Source organism: Dermacentor variabilis, chromosome 1 (genome assembly GCF_050947875.1).
Source record: "Dermacentor variabilis isolate Ectoservices chromosome 1, ASM5094787v1, whole genome shotgun sequence".
Classification (NCBI taxonomy): domain Eukaryota; kingdom Metazoa; phylum Arthropoda; class Arachnida; order Ixodida; family Ixodidae; genus Dermacentor; species Dermacentor variabilis.
In genome coordinates this window covers 69719679-69733335 of record NC_134568.1, presented here as the reverse complement: position 1 = coordinate 69733335, position 13657 = coordinate 69719679, and the positions used below count along the sequence as shown (strand labels likewise).

The 13657-nt window shown below is 42.4% G+C and overlaps 1 protein-coding gene across 1 annotated transcript; it reads right to left on the bottom strand.

Annotated features, from left to right (window-relative positions):
* Window positions 1-94: 94 nt before the first annotated feature.
* On the bottom strand, window positions 95-11549 carry LOC142579070 (uncharacterized). The gene is made up of 6 exons (XM_075688911.1): window positions 11323-11549; window positions 10706-10766; window positions 10538-10609; window positions 9271-9407; window positions 9078-9183; window positions 95-6148 (listed from the first exon to the last, which is right to left on the bottom strand). Exons 1-6 carry the CDS (start codon window positions 11408-11410, stop codon window positions 6058-6060), a joined length of 555 nt encoding a protein of 184 aa, XP_075545026.1. The 5' UTR covers window positions 11411-11549; the 3' UTR covers window positions 95-6057.
* Between the last annotated feature and the right edge of the window lie 2108 nt (window positions 11550-13657).

Here is a 13657-nt window from a genome sequence, read left to right as displayed (position 1 = left end):
GTGCACAAGTGTTTGATACGTGCAATCTGATACGTGACCGCAAGCGTGCGGTGCGGCTTGCGGCGATGGGCGGCTCGAGCGTAAATCGGCCCTTAGCAACAGCCGCTGAAGATCGTCCTCCCGTCCCTCCCTCGCCTCACCACCCTGCCTTGCACGTGACAAGAGAGGGCGCGCTCCGGCCCACCTTCCCCTCTCGCGCACGCGAGATTGAGCCGCGTTCGCCGGCTAACCCTCGCACGCTCGTACACAAAGAACACGGCGCGCGGCGACGGCGTTGTCCTTGCCGCTGATCGAAAAAGCAAAGCTGCGCGACCCACGCAGCGACGCCAGCTTGCTCCCGCGCACTAGCACTCTCCCCATCCACAATGATGTGGAGTTCGAATTATCGGTGGCTGTGCGGATTTCAGTGTGAATAAGCGGGATGTGTTACATATTGCTTCCAATGCATTGTTGGACGGACCGCGACGACTACTTCGAATTATCCGAAATTTCAAATTAACGAGTAGTGAATTAACGAGCTTTTACTGTATCTTTTGTTGTCTTCTGTACCCACCCTGCTATGATGTTAAAGGGGTCCTGAAACATTTTTTATCGAAGTCAAGAAATGCATTTGAGGTTAGACTATTTCAAAAATGCTTTGCAGCAAGAATGTACTTGAATGCATTTAGCAGAAGTGGAGCTAATGGCAATCAAAGATCATGTTTGATCCCCCTTGTGATGCTCTCGCTCCTTCTTCAACGCCTTGCAATGCGAAGGCTATGGCGGAGCAGGGTGTGCTCACAACACTCCGCATACTGAACGTCACCATGGCATGCAGTTCAAATTTGATTTTGGTGTAGATGCACTAGTTCCAATTTTGGCACCTACGACATGCCAAACACGGTTGTCCTGAGGGAGAGTGCTTGCCACGGTATCTACACGTATAGCAGATGCAGCGACATGCAACTGCAGTGCGTATGCACAGCGTTTTCTTTGGGCACAATGGGACTGGAGTGTGCGCTTGCGCTCATGACCTCCACTCTGGCCGTGCTACGTCATGCAGACCGGCTTAGTCCTGTACCAGCTTCACCGACGGATAGCAGCCAAATCTAACTTGCGCCTTTTGAAGCGCTGTCAATAGCTCAATATGAAACGATGTCGGTCAAAACGTCAAGCCAGGAGCGGCAGGAGTAAGCAAATGCCGGCTAGTATATATGTGGTCTGCCTTAAGTTTCGTGTGGTGCAAGGCTAGTTGAAGGCTAACAACAAATCTAAATTAGACCTGAGGGCTACGACACTGATAAGCAGTGTGGCCAAAGTTTAATTTTTGGCTGAGCCTGAGCAGATGATAGTCGGCTTGGAATTTGAAAGCAGATTTTCACTTGCTTCAGCATGTTTATTAAACTGTGTCAATAAATCTAGGAATAGGAAGAAGCGGACTCATTCAAACACCCGTTTTGATTAATGTCAGCATTAGCAGCTTCATATAGCAACCTTGCAGATGACACATATTCAAGCAGCCAGCGGCTTCGAAGTGGGTGACGAGAAGTCCTCGTTTGAAAAGAGAGCGCTTGAGAAATAGGACTTTGCACTTCGTCTGTGAGCTCCACACGCCATGCATGAACGCAAAATTTGGCGGAGATTTCACAGCAGCGTATGCTATTCGTGGACTGCGTTTTTAACCAAGCCTGAGGGGTGTTTCAGGACACCTTAAAGAAAGATCACGATATTAAACAAGAAAAAGGGGAAAAATGTAGAAACCAAAAATTTTCTTTTTCACATCATATCTACTTTCTAAAGACAGGTAACAATGAACACTGCCAGTTATTTCGCATAGAAAAGGCAACTGTAATATTACTATTGTTGACTTCCGTTAATTCGATCCTGATGAGACCTACGAAATAAATCTAATTACCCGATGGGTCAAATGAAAGAAAATGCAGAAAAATATGCAAAAACACACCACTGATTCATTTAGCAGTATTTGCCCTATTCTAACACATCCCCGAATCAAATGCGTGCCCACTTTCTGTGTTTGAAGTAGAAAACTGATGTATATATGACATTAAATCTCCTAAACAAATCATAAATCCAACGTGCATCCAATATTTTAGCAGGAAAAATGGGTAATGATCTAATATGTATTGCACATTGGTGACAGGTTTCCCAAAGTCAGCTTTGCCGCAATACACATGCGATATGAGGTAAAGCACATGTACACCACAAAAGTGGTTTCGGTTTTATGTCCGACTGAACCGTGCCAAGCAATTCTTAAACCAATTTTCTAAGAAAAAAAAAAAGCGCATTAGAATTGGGTAAACATCACAATAAGATATTGTGAGCTACCGTTATTGCTTGAAAATCCTCCTAGGGTAGGCCAAAAATGGGTGTTTTCATTGGGAGATGCGTTCAACGAATTAAACAACTCCTAAGCTTCGCCGAGACAGACGCTGCCACTAAAGGGGTCGCTGCTGGGGTCCCCATAGGTGCCAAGTAGGTGCGTGCTGACTGGTGAAGTTTAAATTATCCGGCGAAGGCCTATTTTAATATAGAAACAATGAAAGTTTGGGCCCATAGAAATGCATGCGCACCTGCTGGAGCCTTCGGTCAGGACTGAATTAACTGGAGTTGAATTAGCGGCAGTCAACTATATAAGCAACCCTGTACACAAAAGAGGACCATGGTAGCGATGATTTCTCAATTCATACGACTTCATTACTATGGCCACGTGATGTGATTATTATAGCACAATTGAGTCATATATGCGAATGTAATATGAAACATCAAAACATACATGCAAATGCAACAAGGAGCATCGGCTCTGTCAAAGCAAGGGTGAAAGGTCAACTCTCACCAGCTTTTATGTGCACCTGCATATTCTGGTTCACAAGTGCTCGCATTCCTGAATGGGAAAAAAGGAGCATGTTCAGGGTGTTGCCATTACCTACAGCTTCAATGCACACACTCACGTGTGAAATGCACACACAATTAAAATACAGAATCAGCCTGTACAAAGTGCCCCTGGCATCTCCTTTCTCTTATTCACAGAGCTGTGTATAGGTGGCATGCTGAATCCAAAATTAATGGTGTATAAATGTCACTGTGTGTAACTAGAGCTGTTGATTTGCCAGCTGCATAGACTTCTGTTGGAATAACAAAGGTACAGAGCTCTGGAGAGTGGGGGCAAGCATTCTACATATTTTCCAGAGCTCTGTAACACTACGAAAGCAATAGAAGGCCAAGGACAACACCTAGAGTTGGCTCTACTAGCACACAGCTTGGTCTGCATACGGCAAAGAGTGCACTACTAGGGCCAGAAGTTTAGAAAATGTAAGAACAAGGAGGAAAAAAAATAAACAAAAATAACTGAAGTACTGTTTAGCCTGGGCACATAGCCACAAATTTGGCGCCGTGATCAGCACTTCGTGCATGACCCGCACATTACAACGCCCACTTCAACGCTGCTTGTTTAGACTGCACCGAAAGTAAAATTTTTTTGTAGATCTTGCATACCATAAATTTTTTAGAGCTGGTACTACATTGTGCTACTCAGGATCGCGACTAAATTGTACCATGCTTCGTAATAATGTTCTTTCTTTTGCTTATTTTAACAGTTCTGTTGTTCTTTTAAACTACTAGTGTTTTATCCCCTTCAGGCGCCAGTTAATTCTGTCCAGAGAAGATACAGTTTTACCAGATTTGTTGCATCATCAGAATCATGAAACACCTACAGCTGCAGAATAGATTAAGAATTTTTTTTTTCAGAGTTTTGTCACATCCACAGAGTGTAGACTCCATGTGAGAACTCTCTACAGAAACGTCAAATATAAGAGCATCAAGTGTTTCTTGTTTAGTGTACTTGAAAATCAAGCAGATTGAAAAATATACCTGATGTAAAACAGTGAAAACAATGACTTGCTACACAACAACATACTGACATCGAGAGCAAACACCCAACTGTCCTCCTTCAAACTCGTTTTAAGAAGACACTTCACATATATTATTCAAGCTTGCAGCACAATCCAATAAGAAGTGGTTCAAGGTGTATGTGAATTGCTTAAATATCATTATTTTAATCAGTGCGTTTCCTTTTGATGCACTATCTTGGCGTGCGAAACTGCACACGGCGCCTGAAGGGGTTACACAAATGTGCCATGATCATTCCCAACCACTAGAGCTTTTGTCAAAACCTGCATTTCATACTTGCTGAGCGTGTTGATAAGCACTACTAAATGCCACAGCACACATTCGTAGCCCTGGTAATTGTCCAAAGGAACCCATAATGAAAACTACCAGGGTGCACAGGCTTGAAAAGTTGCACAATGTGTCATGTCAAAGGGCAAGGCCATGGCAAGACTGCTTTAGAAGCAGTTTTCTGACAGTGGACGATCACTGTATAAATGAACATTGTCTCTGAAAGTTGCACAGCTAGGCCAACTTACATTTGTGAAAATTAGTCCAGATTTTAAAAGCTGCTGATCATGATTATAAAGAGCAAGTGCACAACTGAGCATTTCAAATGAGTAACTAAGCGCTAAACAAATGCATTTACCTTACCAATTCTATTCTGTACTGTTCAAGCACATAAATAGGTGCACGGAGGCATGTAGCACAAAATAATTTTGATGTTGGAATGCTTAATTGTCTGAACGTGCAAGTGACTTGTACTTTGCGAGATTCAAGACCTGTTACACAAGAGCCACTTGGAGCTGAACTGACAGAAATTTGACAGAGGAAGTTCACAGAAATGCAATAGAACCCACAGAAATGCAAGCAAGCTGAATCAGGGATAACAGCCCCCTTCCTTCATGTTTAGTGCTCTGAAAACTCATTCAAATCAACTGAGTGTAAAGTTATAGTGCCCAGTTGGCCTGAATCTTTCTAGAAAAAGAGAACTATCACCACAGAGTAAACAAAAAATGCTCATGAACCTCTTAACTGGTTTTGAATATACAGTTTGACTACCACTAAACCACCAACTGGGTTCACTTTTCATCACAGGCACATTTCAGTCTACTGGTAGTGCTTGCCAGCTGCTATTAACATAGAGATAGAATAGTGTAAAGAATGGCATTTTTTCATACTGGCTGGCACAAGGAAAAGTTACTGCATGCTAAATAAATAATCCTTAAGGTGAAAAGTAATCTCACATTAAAATTCTGAAACTAAAACACACCATTTTCTCTGCATGAGTTAAACAACAATCTTCGAGCTCAGCGTTGGCACAGTAGGTATTTTAACTTCTGTCACTTGCAGCTGTTATTAAATGAAGCCCTTGTATGGGTATCCCGTTTGCAGCCCCACAATTAATAGCACCACAAGACTAACAAAACATGATGATGTGACAAAACAGGTCACCAAGTCCCTAATACCACACAAGAGTGACTTGATGAGTGAAGTACCTATACCTTAGCATAAATTTTACACCAAGCATCAGTAAAGGCAACAAGTGTAGAACTTTATAATGGATCTTAAAAAAAAAAAAAAACAATGCTACAGGTTGTCAATGCTAAATGTCATTACAAGGTAATAATGCAAGTGATTGTAAAAAGAAAAGTGCAATATCTTGATATAAATGAGAGAGACAAGGATAAAATGGATGGCAAATTGCAGGCCAAAAAACGGCAACCAGATCAATGAACCCTTGCTTCCATTTTCTGAACAAAATGAGCAAGTGGAAAGACATTAAACATATTAAGTACAAAGAACAGCCAAGCCTCCAGCAGCCCACAATACGACAAACCCAGAGCAACACATGACTGAAAAAACAACTAGAATACCAAAATGGCCAGAAATATCAGTTTGCCAGAATGATATCTAAATGGCTCTGGAACATCTAGATGCCTAAAAAATAGCACAGGTGTAAAGGCGCTAACAAAAAGATGACACACTGCATATAACATCAGATCAATAGCTCAATGAATATGGCAAGGTGCCTCTGTACAACATGGTGGTGCCCAAAGGACTCACTATTACCGACTGCAGAACACTTCCTAGAGCAGTTTTTGCTGCCTGACTGTGGCACAAGCTGCTGTTTGCTGTGGCACATAGATGCGCAAGCAACAGCTTGTCAGGTCCTCACACTTCCAAAATGCGATCTTGGTCACCAACAGTGTCAACATCAGGCTCTGGAAGTGTTTCGTCTACCTCTTCTTCCAGTGCATCAAACCTAGAAAATAATTGCCATCCTCTGCATTACTTATGAAGACATACCATACTAGTTTACTTTTAAGTAAGATCGAACAAAAATACTTGGTCAATATTTTTAATTCTGAGAAAAAAAAAGAAGTTGAAAATGTTCACCAAAGGAACACTATTCAAAACTCAGTTTTCTAATAATAGTAATAATAATAATACAGCCAATTCCTGTTAATTGGATTTTTTGCTTAGTTCAAGTGCACTGGGAAGTCCGGGTGAGAAACCATACATTGTTCCTGCCAAGGGGAGCGAAGCGACCCAGTGCGCAGTGTGGGGGGTGGCTTAGGTAGAATGCCACTTAGTGGCTGCAGACCAGTGGGTAATGAGACAATGTTACTGCAAATTTGTTCTATGCTTCGCCATTACAAACTCTCTATCAGCTGCTGTGTTTCCGTTTGGACCATTTTGGCGCTGGTTCTTATGTAGTGCACACTACCATAGGTTGGGGATGAACGGAGCAGAGTGTGTCCTCCTCCGTAGTACCTAGGCACAGTCCCCAGATTCTTCTCTCACAACTCGTACATGTACACAACTGTAGGACCAAGGCAGCACAGCTCTCACATGTGTGTGCCCTTGACAAAATGGAAATATGCTCTGCAGTGATAATGACGACTTGCGCTGTGCCTTGAGTGATGTCTCGTTTGGGGATTTTGTCAACGCCAACGACAGGTTAAGTTTGGGCCACTGGCCAACAACGACATGTATAGTTATTGCTAAACTGTATGGAAGTAGCCTGTTGATGACAACTGCTTACTTCAAGCAATAAAAATTATTTAAAACCTGTTGTTTCACTTTATTTAGGGCAAACCCGAAATGTGGCTGAATCTCTCAACAGCTTGGTTTGGTTGCTGTGCCCCAAAACAAACTTTGCTTCATGCACCGCTGTGGAGATGGCCATTCCTATATCCATACTGTGGTTGAACAAAGGCCATAAAGGCTTTGAGGAGGCTCTATAGGAGTAGGGCGTCCTTCCAACTCAGAAGCTCAACACTCTGAGGAAGCAGAGAGACCAGGGAAGACCAGAGAAGAATCAAAAGAATCTCTAGAACACAGATAGCCGAAGTTAAATCTTGGCACAGCACTCTAGCGAAGAATGCCTGGCTGGAGGAAGGAGCGCACGAGGGTTCTAAAAGCACCACCTATGCAGCAGAAAAATTTTGAAGCTTTCACACTCATCCGATACCAAACACGCTTTTTCTTAAACCAACTTCCCGTTCTGAAGTAATTACACTATTCGGTAGAATAAAAAATAGTCGCAGCTGTGATCCTGATTGCATGGAAATGGGACCAATAAAGTATGTATTAGACGTCATAGCAGAATTGCTAACACATATCTACAACTTGGTCTTATCAACAGGTATTTTTCCAACGCTCATGCAAATAGCAAAAGTTACCGCAATATACAAAACAATTAAGCAATAATTAAACAATTAAGCAAGATAAAAACCAATTTAAGCAATTATCGCCCAATACCTATACTAAAGACTTGCGTGCATTCTGGCCAAGTTTTATGCATATTCATCGTCTGCAACAGTAAAAAGCCTGTTTAGAAACTTTCAACCTCGTGTTTCTCTTTTCTCAATCTTAAGCTATTTTTACTATTCGTGCACAAACATTCCTGTATCTAATGCGATTCAACTTCAGTCAAATTTTGTGTGTTCACGCACAAGGATGTGTAAAATGGAAGTACCTAGGTTTTATTGCAATTTGTAGCAACTTTGATCACGTGCATTTTAGGGAATTAATCATAAATGTTCCCAATAACTATAGTCGTCTTTTTTCTCTATATATTATAAAGCTAACAGAAAATTATCTTTGAACTTATTTGCAATTACTTGTTTACAAGAAGCAACATAGGCTATCTGATAAGACTCTCTTAGGCCTGTCATAGGCCTGGTATGAAGTCCAAACCTTTCACAAGAGGCCCTACTTTTCCCACTTCCAGGGGGCACAGGAAAATATAAAGATATTGAGAAACTGAAATGATATTCGAAATTAGAATAAACTTTATATACTGTGCATAAATTCCATCTAATTAGTTTTATTATTATCGAAAATGGATCTCTGAGGCAAAGCTGAGGTACCACAATCTCAGCACACAGGTATTTTTCCATTTTACATCCACTGAAATCACTTTACTCTTTTGCAAAAGTGTACTGTGCTGCGAGCAGGGTTAATACAGAGAATCTGACACAAAATTCAAGGGTGATTCAAGGATTTCAAGGTTGATGAAATACAAACTTTAGTCATACAAATAAACTAAAAAATATTCAAATCTCCTTCTTCTTAGTTACAATTCTTCACAGCTAAGCAGCCACTGAACTGCACATATGCTTCAAGCTCTTTAGGTGGCATTTCAGAGTCAACTTTCCCACTGTGACACAGTCAATCGCCTTGTGGCACATCACACACTTCGCTCGACGAGTGTTGGTAGTGTCCAGCTTCATGCAATAATACTTGTCACATTAAAGTCAAATGGCTTTCTCAAAATGTATTTCTCAAGCCATGGTTCCAAAATGAAGCCATGATGGTTGCAATGTAAACCAACAAAAGTAGTGGTACGGCCTGGTTGCTTGATCAGGCTTTGTCTAGCACCACTATGGCATGGCGAATTAAACAAGCCTGTCTTCAATGGCTGTGGGCATGCCAGACTGCAATCACTTAGTGGAACTCCCTAAAGAGAATATATAGGATTGTTTCCCAATAGACAGTGTCCACGGCATAGTGCCAATGCGGGGTTTGTTATTTTGAATGTTCAGAAGCTGCCACCAACTCATGCTTTCAAATAAATCAAGGAGCACATTTATTTTCAATCTCTCCAGATTCGAGGGTTTCAAAGGATTTCAAGAAGCTGTATGAACCCTGTGTAAGCATTACAAAGACAAAGCCAGCAGAAGTACCTGTCATACGATGCTTCTTTGTCAGCCAAAAGAGCCTCCTTGACCTCAAGGTGATTCTTGTAGGTAAGGATGAGGTAAAGGACACACAGAACTAATGTTGTGGCACCTAGAATAATAATGTTAAAAAACGGAGGAGGGTGAGCATGTGAAACTATTAACCTGCGAGCTTTATCAACAAAATGTTCGAACTCACCAGCATAGCCACCTAACCAGGAACTGCTGTGGTAAGCAAAGCACAGGATGGATAAGGCCAAGTAAAGGATGCTTTTCCGCCACAGATCTACCCATCGAATTCCTCTCCACAGGCGAAGGCAATAGCCTCTCTCCTCCCTTGAAGTCAGAGAACACTGAACTGTGGTAAATTTGAAAAAGACTAGTGAAGAAGGAACCTGTATTAGAATTGCAATGCACTACAGGTCTAGTCTGTAATGGTTTACAACTGCTGAACATCAGTCTTTTTTTCTGGGAGATGGAACTGATGAGTGCAGCCCGCATTAATTGTCTGCTTGTCTGCCAATAGTGCAAAAACACCTGCATAAAGAAATTATGCTTACTTCTACAGCTTAGTCTGCCTGCTGCTACTATGACCCTACCTACATGTGTCGCGTCAAGTTTATTGCTTAAAAAACTTGATATTTAAAAAACTCTAAGTAGTCACACGACTGTACTCAACTAAAACCTAAGCTGTCACACTACCACTGCTCTATCATGAATAACAGTGAGATGCCAAAGTTATGCCCTCCCAGCAATTAATAAACAAATAGAAAAGTTCATTTCTTGTGAAGCCATGCCACACTCACTTATTCTCTGCATTACTATCACTCTTCAATGAACATTTCTATGTCATAATATCCAGGTGAACAAAGCTTCACTGCGTACAAAATTGAACTAGAAGCCATATCATAGTCAAAAATAAGACTGTCTATCATGGCCATTTTTCATGATAGTAAGTTATTTAGATATAGCTGGATGCAACACTCCAGTCATTCATTTACACTGCAGTGTGACAGAGCTTCAGTATGATACATGTGTTCCCAATTAATCGAGGTGACTTACCTACTTAAATACCAATCTTGTGCACAATATGCAGTGCCCAGTGACAGTTCTATAATCATACTACATGAGGAAACTACCACATAGGGAACTTGGGATGAGGCATTGCATCTCCTTGTTCTGGCATTTTTCAATTTTTCACCGTTTCCACAGGTCTAACAAACTAGCCTACCAATTCTTCCTACTAAGCTAGTATGTCTGCATGTCTGCTAGCATGTACTGTATGGAGGCTAGTTGGACGCTTACAGTGTATAGTGAAAATTTTCCTGCAGCAGATTTTACCTTTCTTTTAATTTTTCTGCTTATTTTTCAGTGTGCAATTATAAGTTTCCTAAGCAGACTTTTATTTATTTTTAATGAATACACATTACATGTAGTACATGCAGCAGGTCATAGTACTTACATACCTTATGCAAACCTCGAGGAAAAGGTCCACAGCAAATGCTGTTTCAAAGAGCGTAATAAACACAGCTGAAACCCTGAAATGCGAGTTGGCAGATGTCAGCGCATGTCTTCACAACATTAATATTGAAGTACATTAAATGACACAGCTACAGAGAACATCTGATACCCACAGTATATACGGCCCCAAGGAGTCGCCGTGATACGTGATGTCAGCGCCTATACCCCAGTAAACTACAAGTGCAAAGAAAAGAACGGCATCAAATTAGATGGAGAGTGCGAGCGAGTGAGGCACATGGCATGGTGTCGAAAAGGGTTGTTTCCGAGAACAGCAATTAGGAATTGATTTTATTACAGAAAAATGCATACCCTGCTCACGCGTGCAAGAGCATTAAACGAGTGTTACTGAACAGTGTCGTTACTGAACAGTGTAACAAGAGAAAAAAATAATTGTGGCCTGCTGCTCGGAAAATTTTGCGCTATTAACAGGGCATACGTTCTCGGGTTTGCAGGCATCCACGCTGCTAGCACACGTGCAAGCAACTTTCAATGACACTTGCACAGTGAAGGGCAAAGTAACGTGGGATGACATGCTTCTTAACGCGACCTGTTTACACTATCTCGCATCATTGTTTAACGATCACTGATTTAACGATTTAAGCAGTAAACAGCGTGCACGTCCTACGATACCCCCAGTAGCAGTCCCCTTCATCTTTTCTTTTTTTTTTTCGCTGCTCGAGGTTTATGTGCTTACAGTTTTAAGTACCTTGCTAATACAGAAACAGCTCACCTATTGCAGAAAAAATGCCCCATACTCGTGTCACAGGTGTAACGAAGTCTAGCGTGCGATATAAACCCTGATTTGGTCGATAGCTCATCCTCGCGACATTTAACCTGAGCACCGGAAACGAAACACGAGCGAAACCAAGAACGACTTCCGCTGTTTTTCTTGGGGGTAGTTGGGGGTTCGCACCATCAACAGCGCAACGCAGGTGCGCAGGTTAATGCAGGCAGAGGCAGGCATAGGGTGAAATCTGGCGCTGCTGCGCTGTGGTGTGCATGCATGGGAACGCCCGTGGAGGAAGAAAAACCACAGAACACCTATACAAACTTAGAGAAGGGAAACTGTACCTTCCACAGTGCTACGGAAATAAGCGTAGCGGTGGCGTCGTGAACTAAAGTATGCGACCACGGGTGGCGCTGTACAACAGGAAACGGAAACGGGGTTTTGCACAGTTTACCAGGTGTTCTGTGGCTTTACTGGGTTTCTGGCTGCTGCGCCTTGATCGTGCTCCCGCGAGTTTAATTGCTGTGTGGCAAACGTAACGCCTACATATATAAGTAGGCGCTACGTTTGCCACACAGCAACCAAACTGGCGGGAACACGAAAGAGGCGCAGCAGAATACATGTAGCGCTGAGTCATATCGAGTTAAGGCACACTCTCAACTGACTTTTAAGGGCATCCCGAGCGGTTTTTCGTTTATTACGCCGCCGTTACCCCGAGTTGTGCCGCCGCGCTCCAGCTGTTGCATTTCGTGTAGGGCTACTGACAGAATGCGGTTTCCAGGTGGCACGATGGCCTAGACTGGAATAAACGCACACGACACCAAAGATTGAGTAAGCCTGAAAATATTTTATTTGCATTTTACAAGTACAACAAAAAGCACACGTCTACGCATCCACACAAACGCGGTTACATAGTCAAGAAATGGCTCATTAATAAGGGTAGCACAAACGCACAAGAAGACCTAAGCTACAAAACGTATGGTCGGCTGCTAAGTATAATAATTTCCCTGTCACCGCGTGTCACTTTTATACAGCATCTTTACAGCACTACCAGGCCGGGTAGTTTGGCGGAAAGAACGCAACAGCTTACGGCCGTCAGCTGCCTCTTCCTTACGGGTGTCATAATTATCCTAATCTCCGCATCAACGTCGTGCAAGTCCGCATACAGGTATCTGTATCTGAACCATATGTGCCAACTTAATACATGTGTAGTGAAATTATGATAACCACTGCGTCTTATCAAACGTATTGGTTTTGCAAATGCGCTATACAGCTGACGGAACGACATACTGTAAGTGAAGCACAAGAGAACAAGGACAAAAGGAGGATACAACACTTGAAGAAGAAATGAAGAATTAGTAGGCGTACAGCAAACAAGCGATGACGGAGAACACACAGTGATGCATCGAGTGTTCTGTGACATCGGTTTGCGTACTTACGGTGTTATGGAGATCAACGGCATAAAAACGTACCTTCAAGCGTACTCCCTCAACCTCCACCGCATTCATTATGATAATCAACGCCTAAACAAAATGAGGCACTATTTTTTGCCAAGAGTAGACCTCTTTACAGCAAGTCTATGTAGTGACTCGCAGACGAAACCAGCATGCTTTCGGAAATGTTTTACCGCCGTAGTATTCGAACGCCAACGGCCAGGAAACACATCGATACCAATAGGCTGTCGGTGGTTAATCAAGCACAAAAACCTTGACGCTATGACTAAAAAGCAGCTTCAACAATCAAATTTAAAAAAAAATCAACTGTCTATTTGCCTGAGGTAAAAAGCATCCTTAGACACCTCGATTGTTTATGTCAATGGTTTGTGTAAAGTGAAAAATTCAGCATGTTCAGCGCCCCTAGCAGAGAAAGCACAAATTAAAGTATTCGACCAAATTACAGTAGCTCCACTTGCGCGCTTACGCTGCAACGCGCCTCGATTGATTTTTCGCCCTCTGTGGCCATTTGTTGAACTTGAGAGTGTGCGGGGCCTGGAAAAACGTTTAGAGGGATACCGCAACGCGATTGAAGCCAACCTGGTGGCCCTGCACGTGATCGCACGTCAAAGTGCGCGGTTGGTTTTAGCCATATATATTGTATAAAAATCTATAGATTTTCATACAATAATTATTATTGTAAGAAATTCTATGGTTTTAGCATGGTTCTAGTGTTTCCGCTCTGCAGGCAGAGCCACAGCAGGGCAGCCGAACAAACGCGCACCGAATAAAAACTACACGCATAGCCATGAGAAAATCTATGGGCATAGTTGCGCCTACTGGATACATAGGGGGCCAAACTCTATGGGCCAAACCATAGAACATCCATAGAGTTTCTCACTACA

Excerpts from the sequence above, each read along its gene's own strand:
- LOC142579070 (XM_075688911.1), bottom strand. The coding sequence starts at position 11,410 with ATGAGCTATCGACCAAATCAGGGTTTATATCGCACGCTAGACTTCGTT. Across the intron at positions 10,610-10,705 it reads TCCTTGGGGCCGTATATACT|GGTTTCAGCTGTGTTTATTA; the intron begins GTGGGTATCAGA and ends CTCGCATTTCAG. Across the intron at positions 9,408-10,537 it reads TTCCTCGAGGTTTGCATAAG|GGAGGAGAGAGGCTATTGCC; the intron begins GTATGTAAGTAC and ends TCTGACTTCAAG.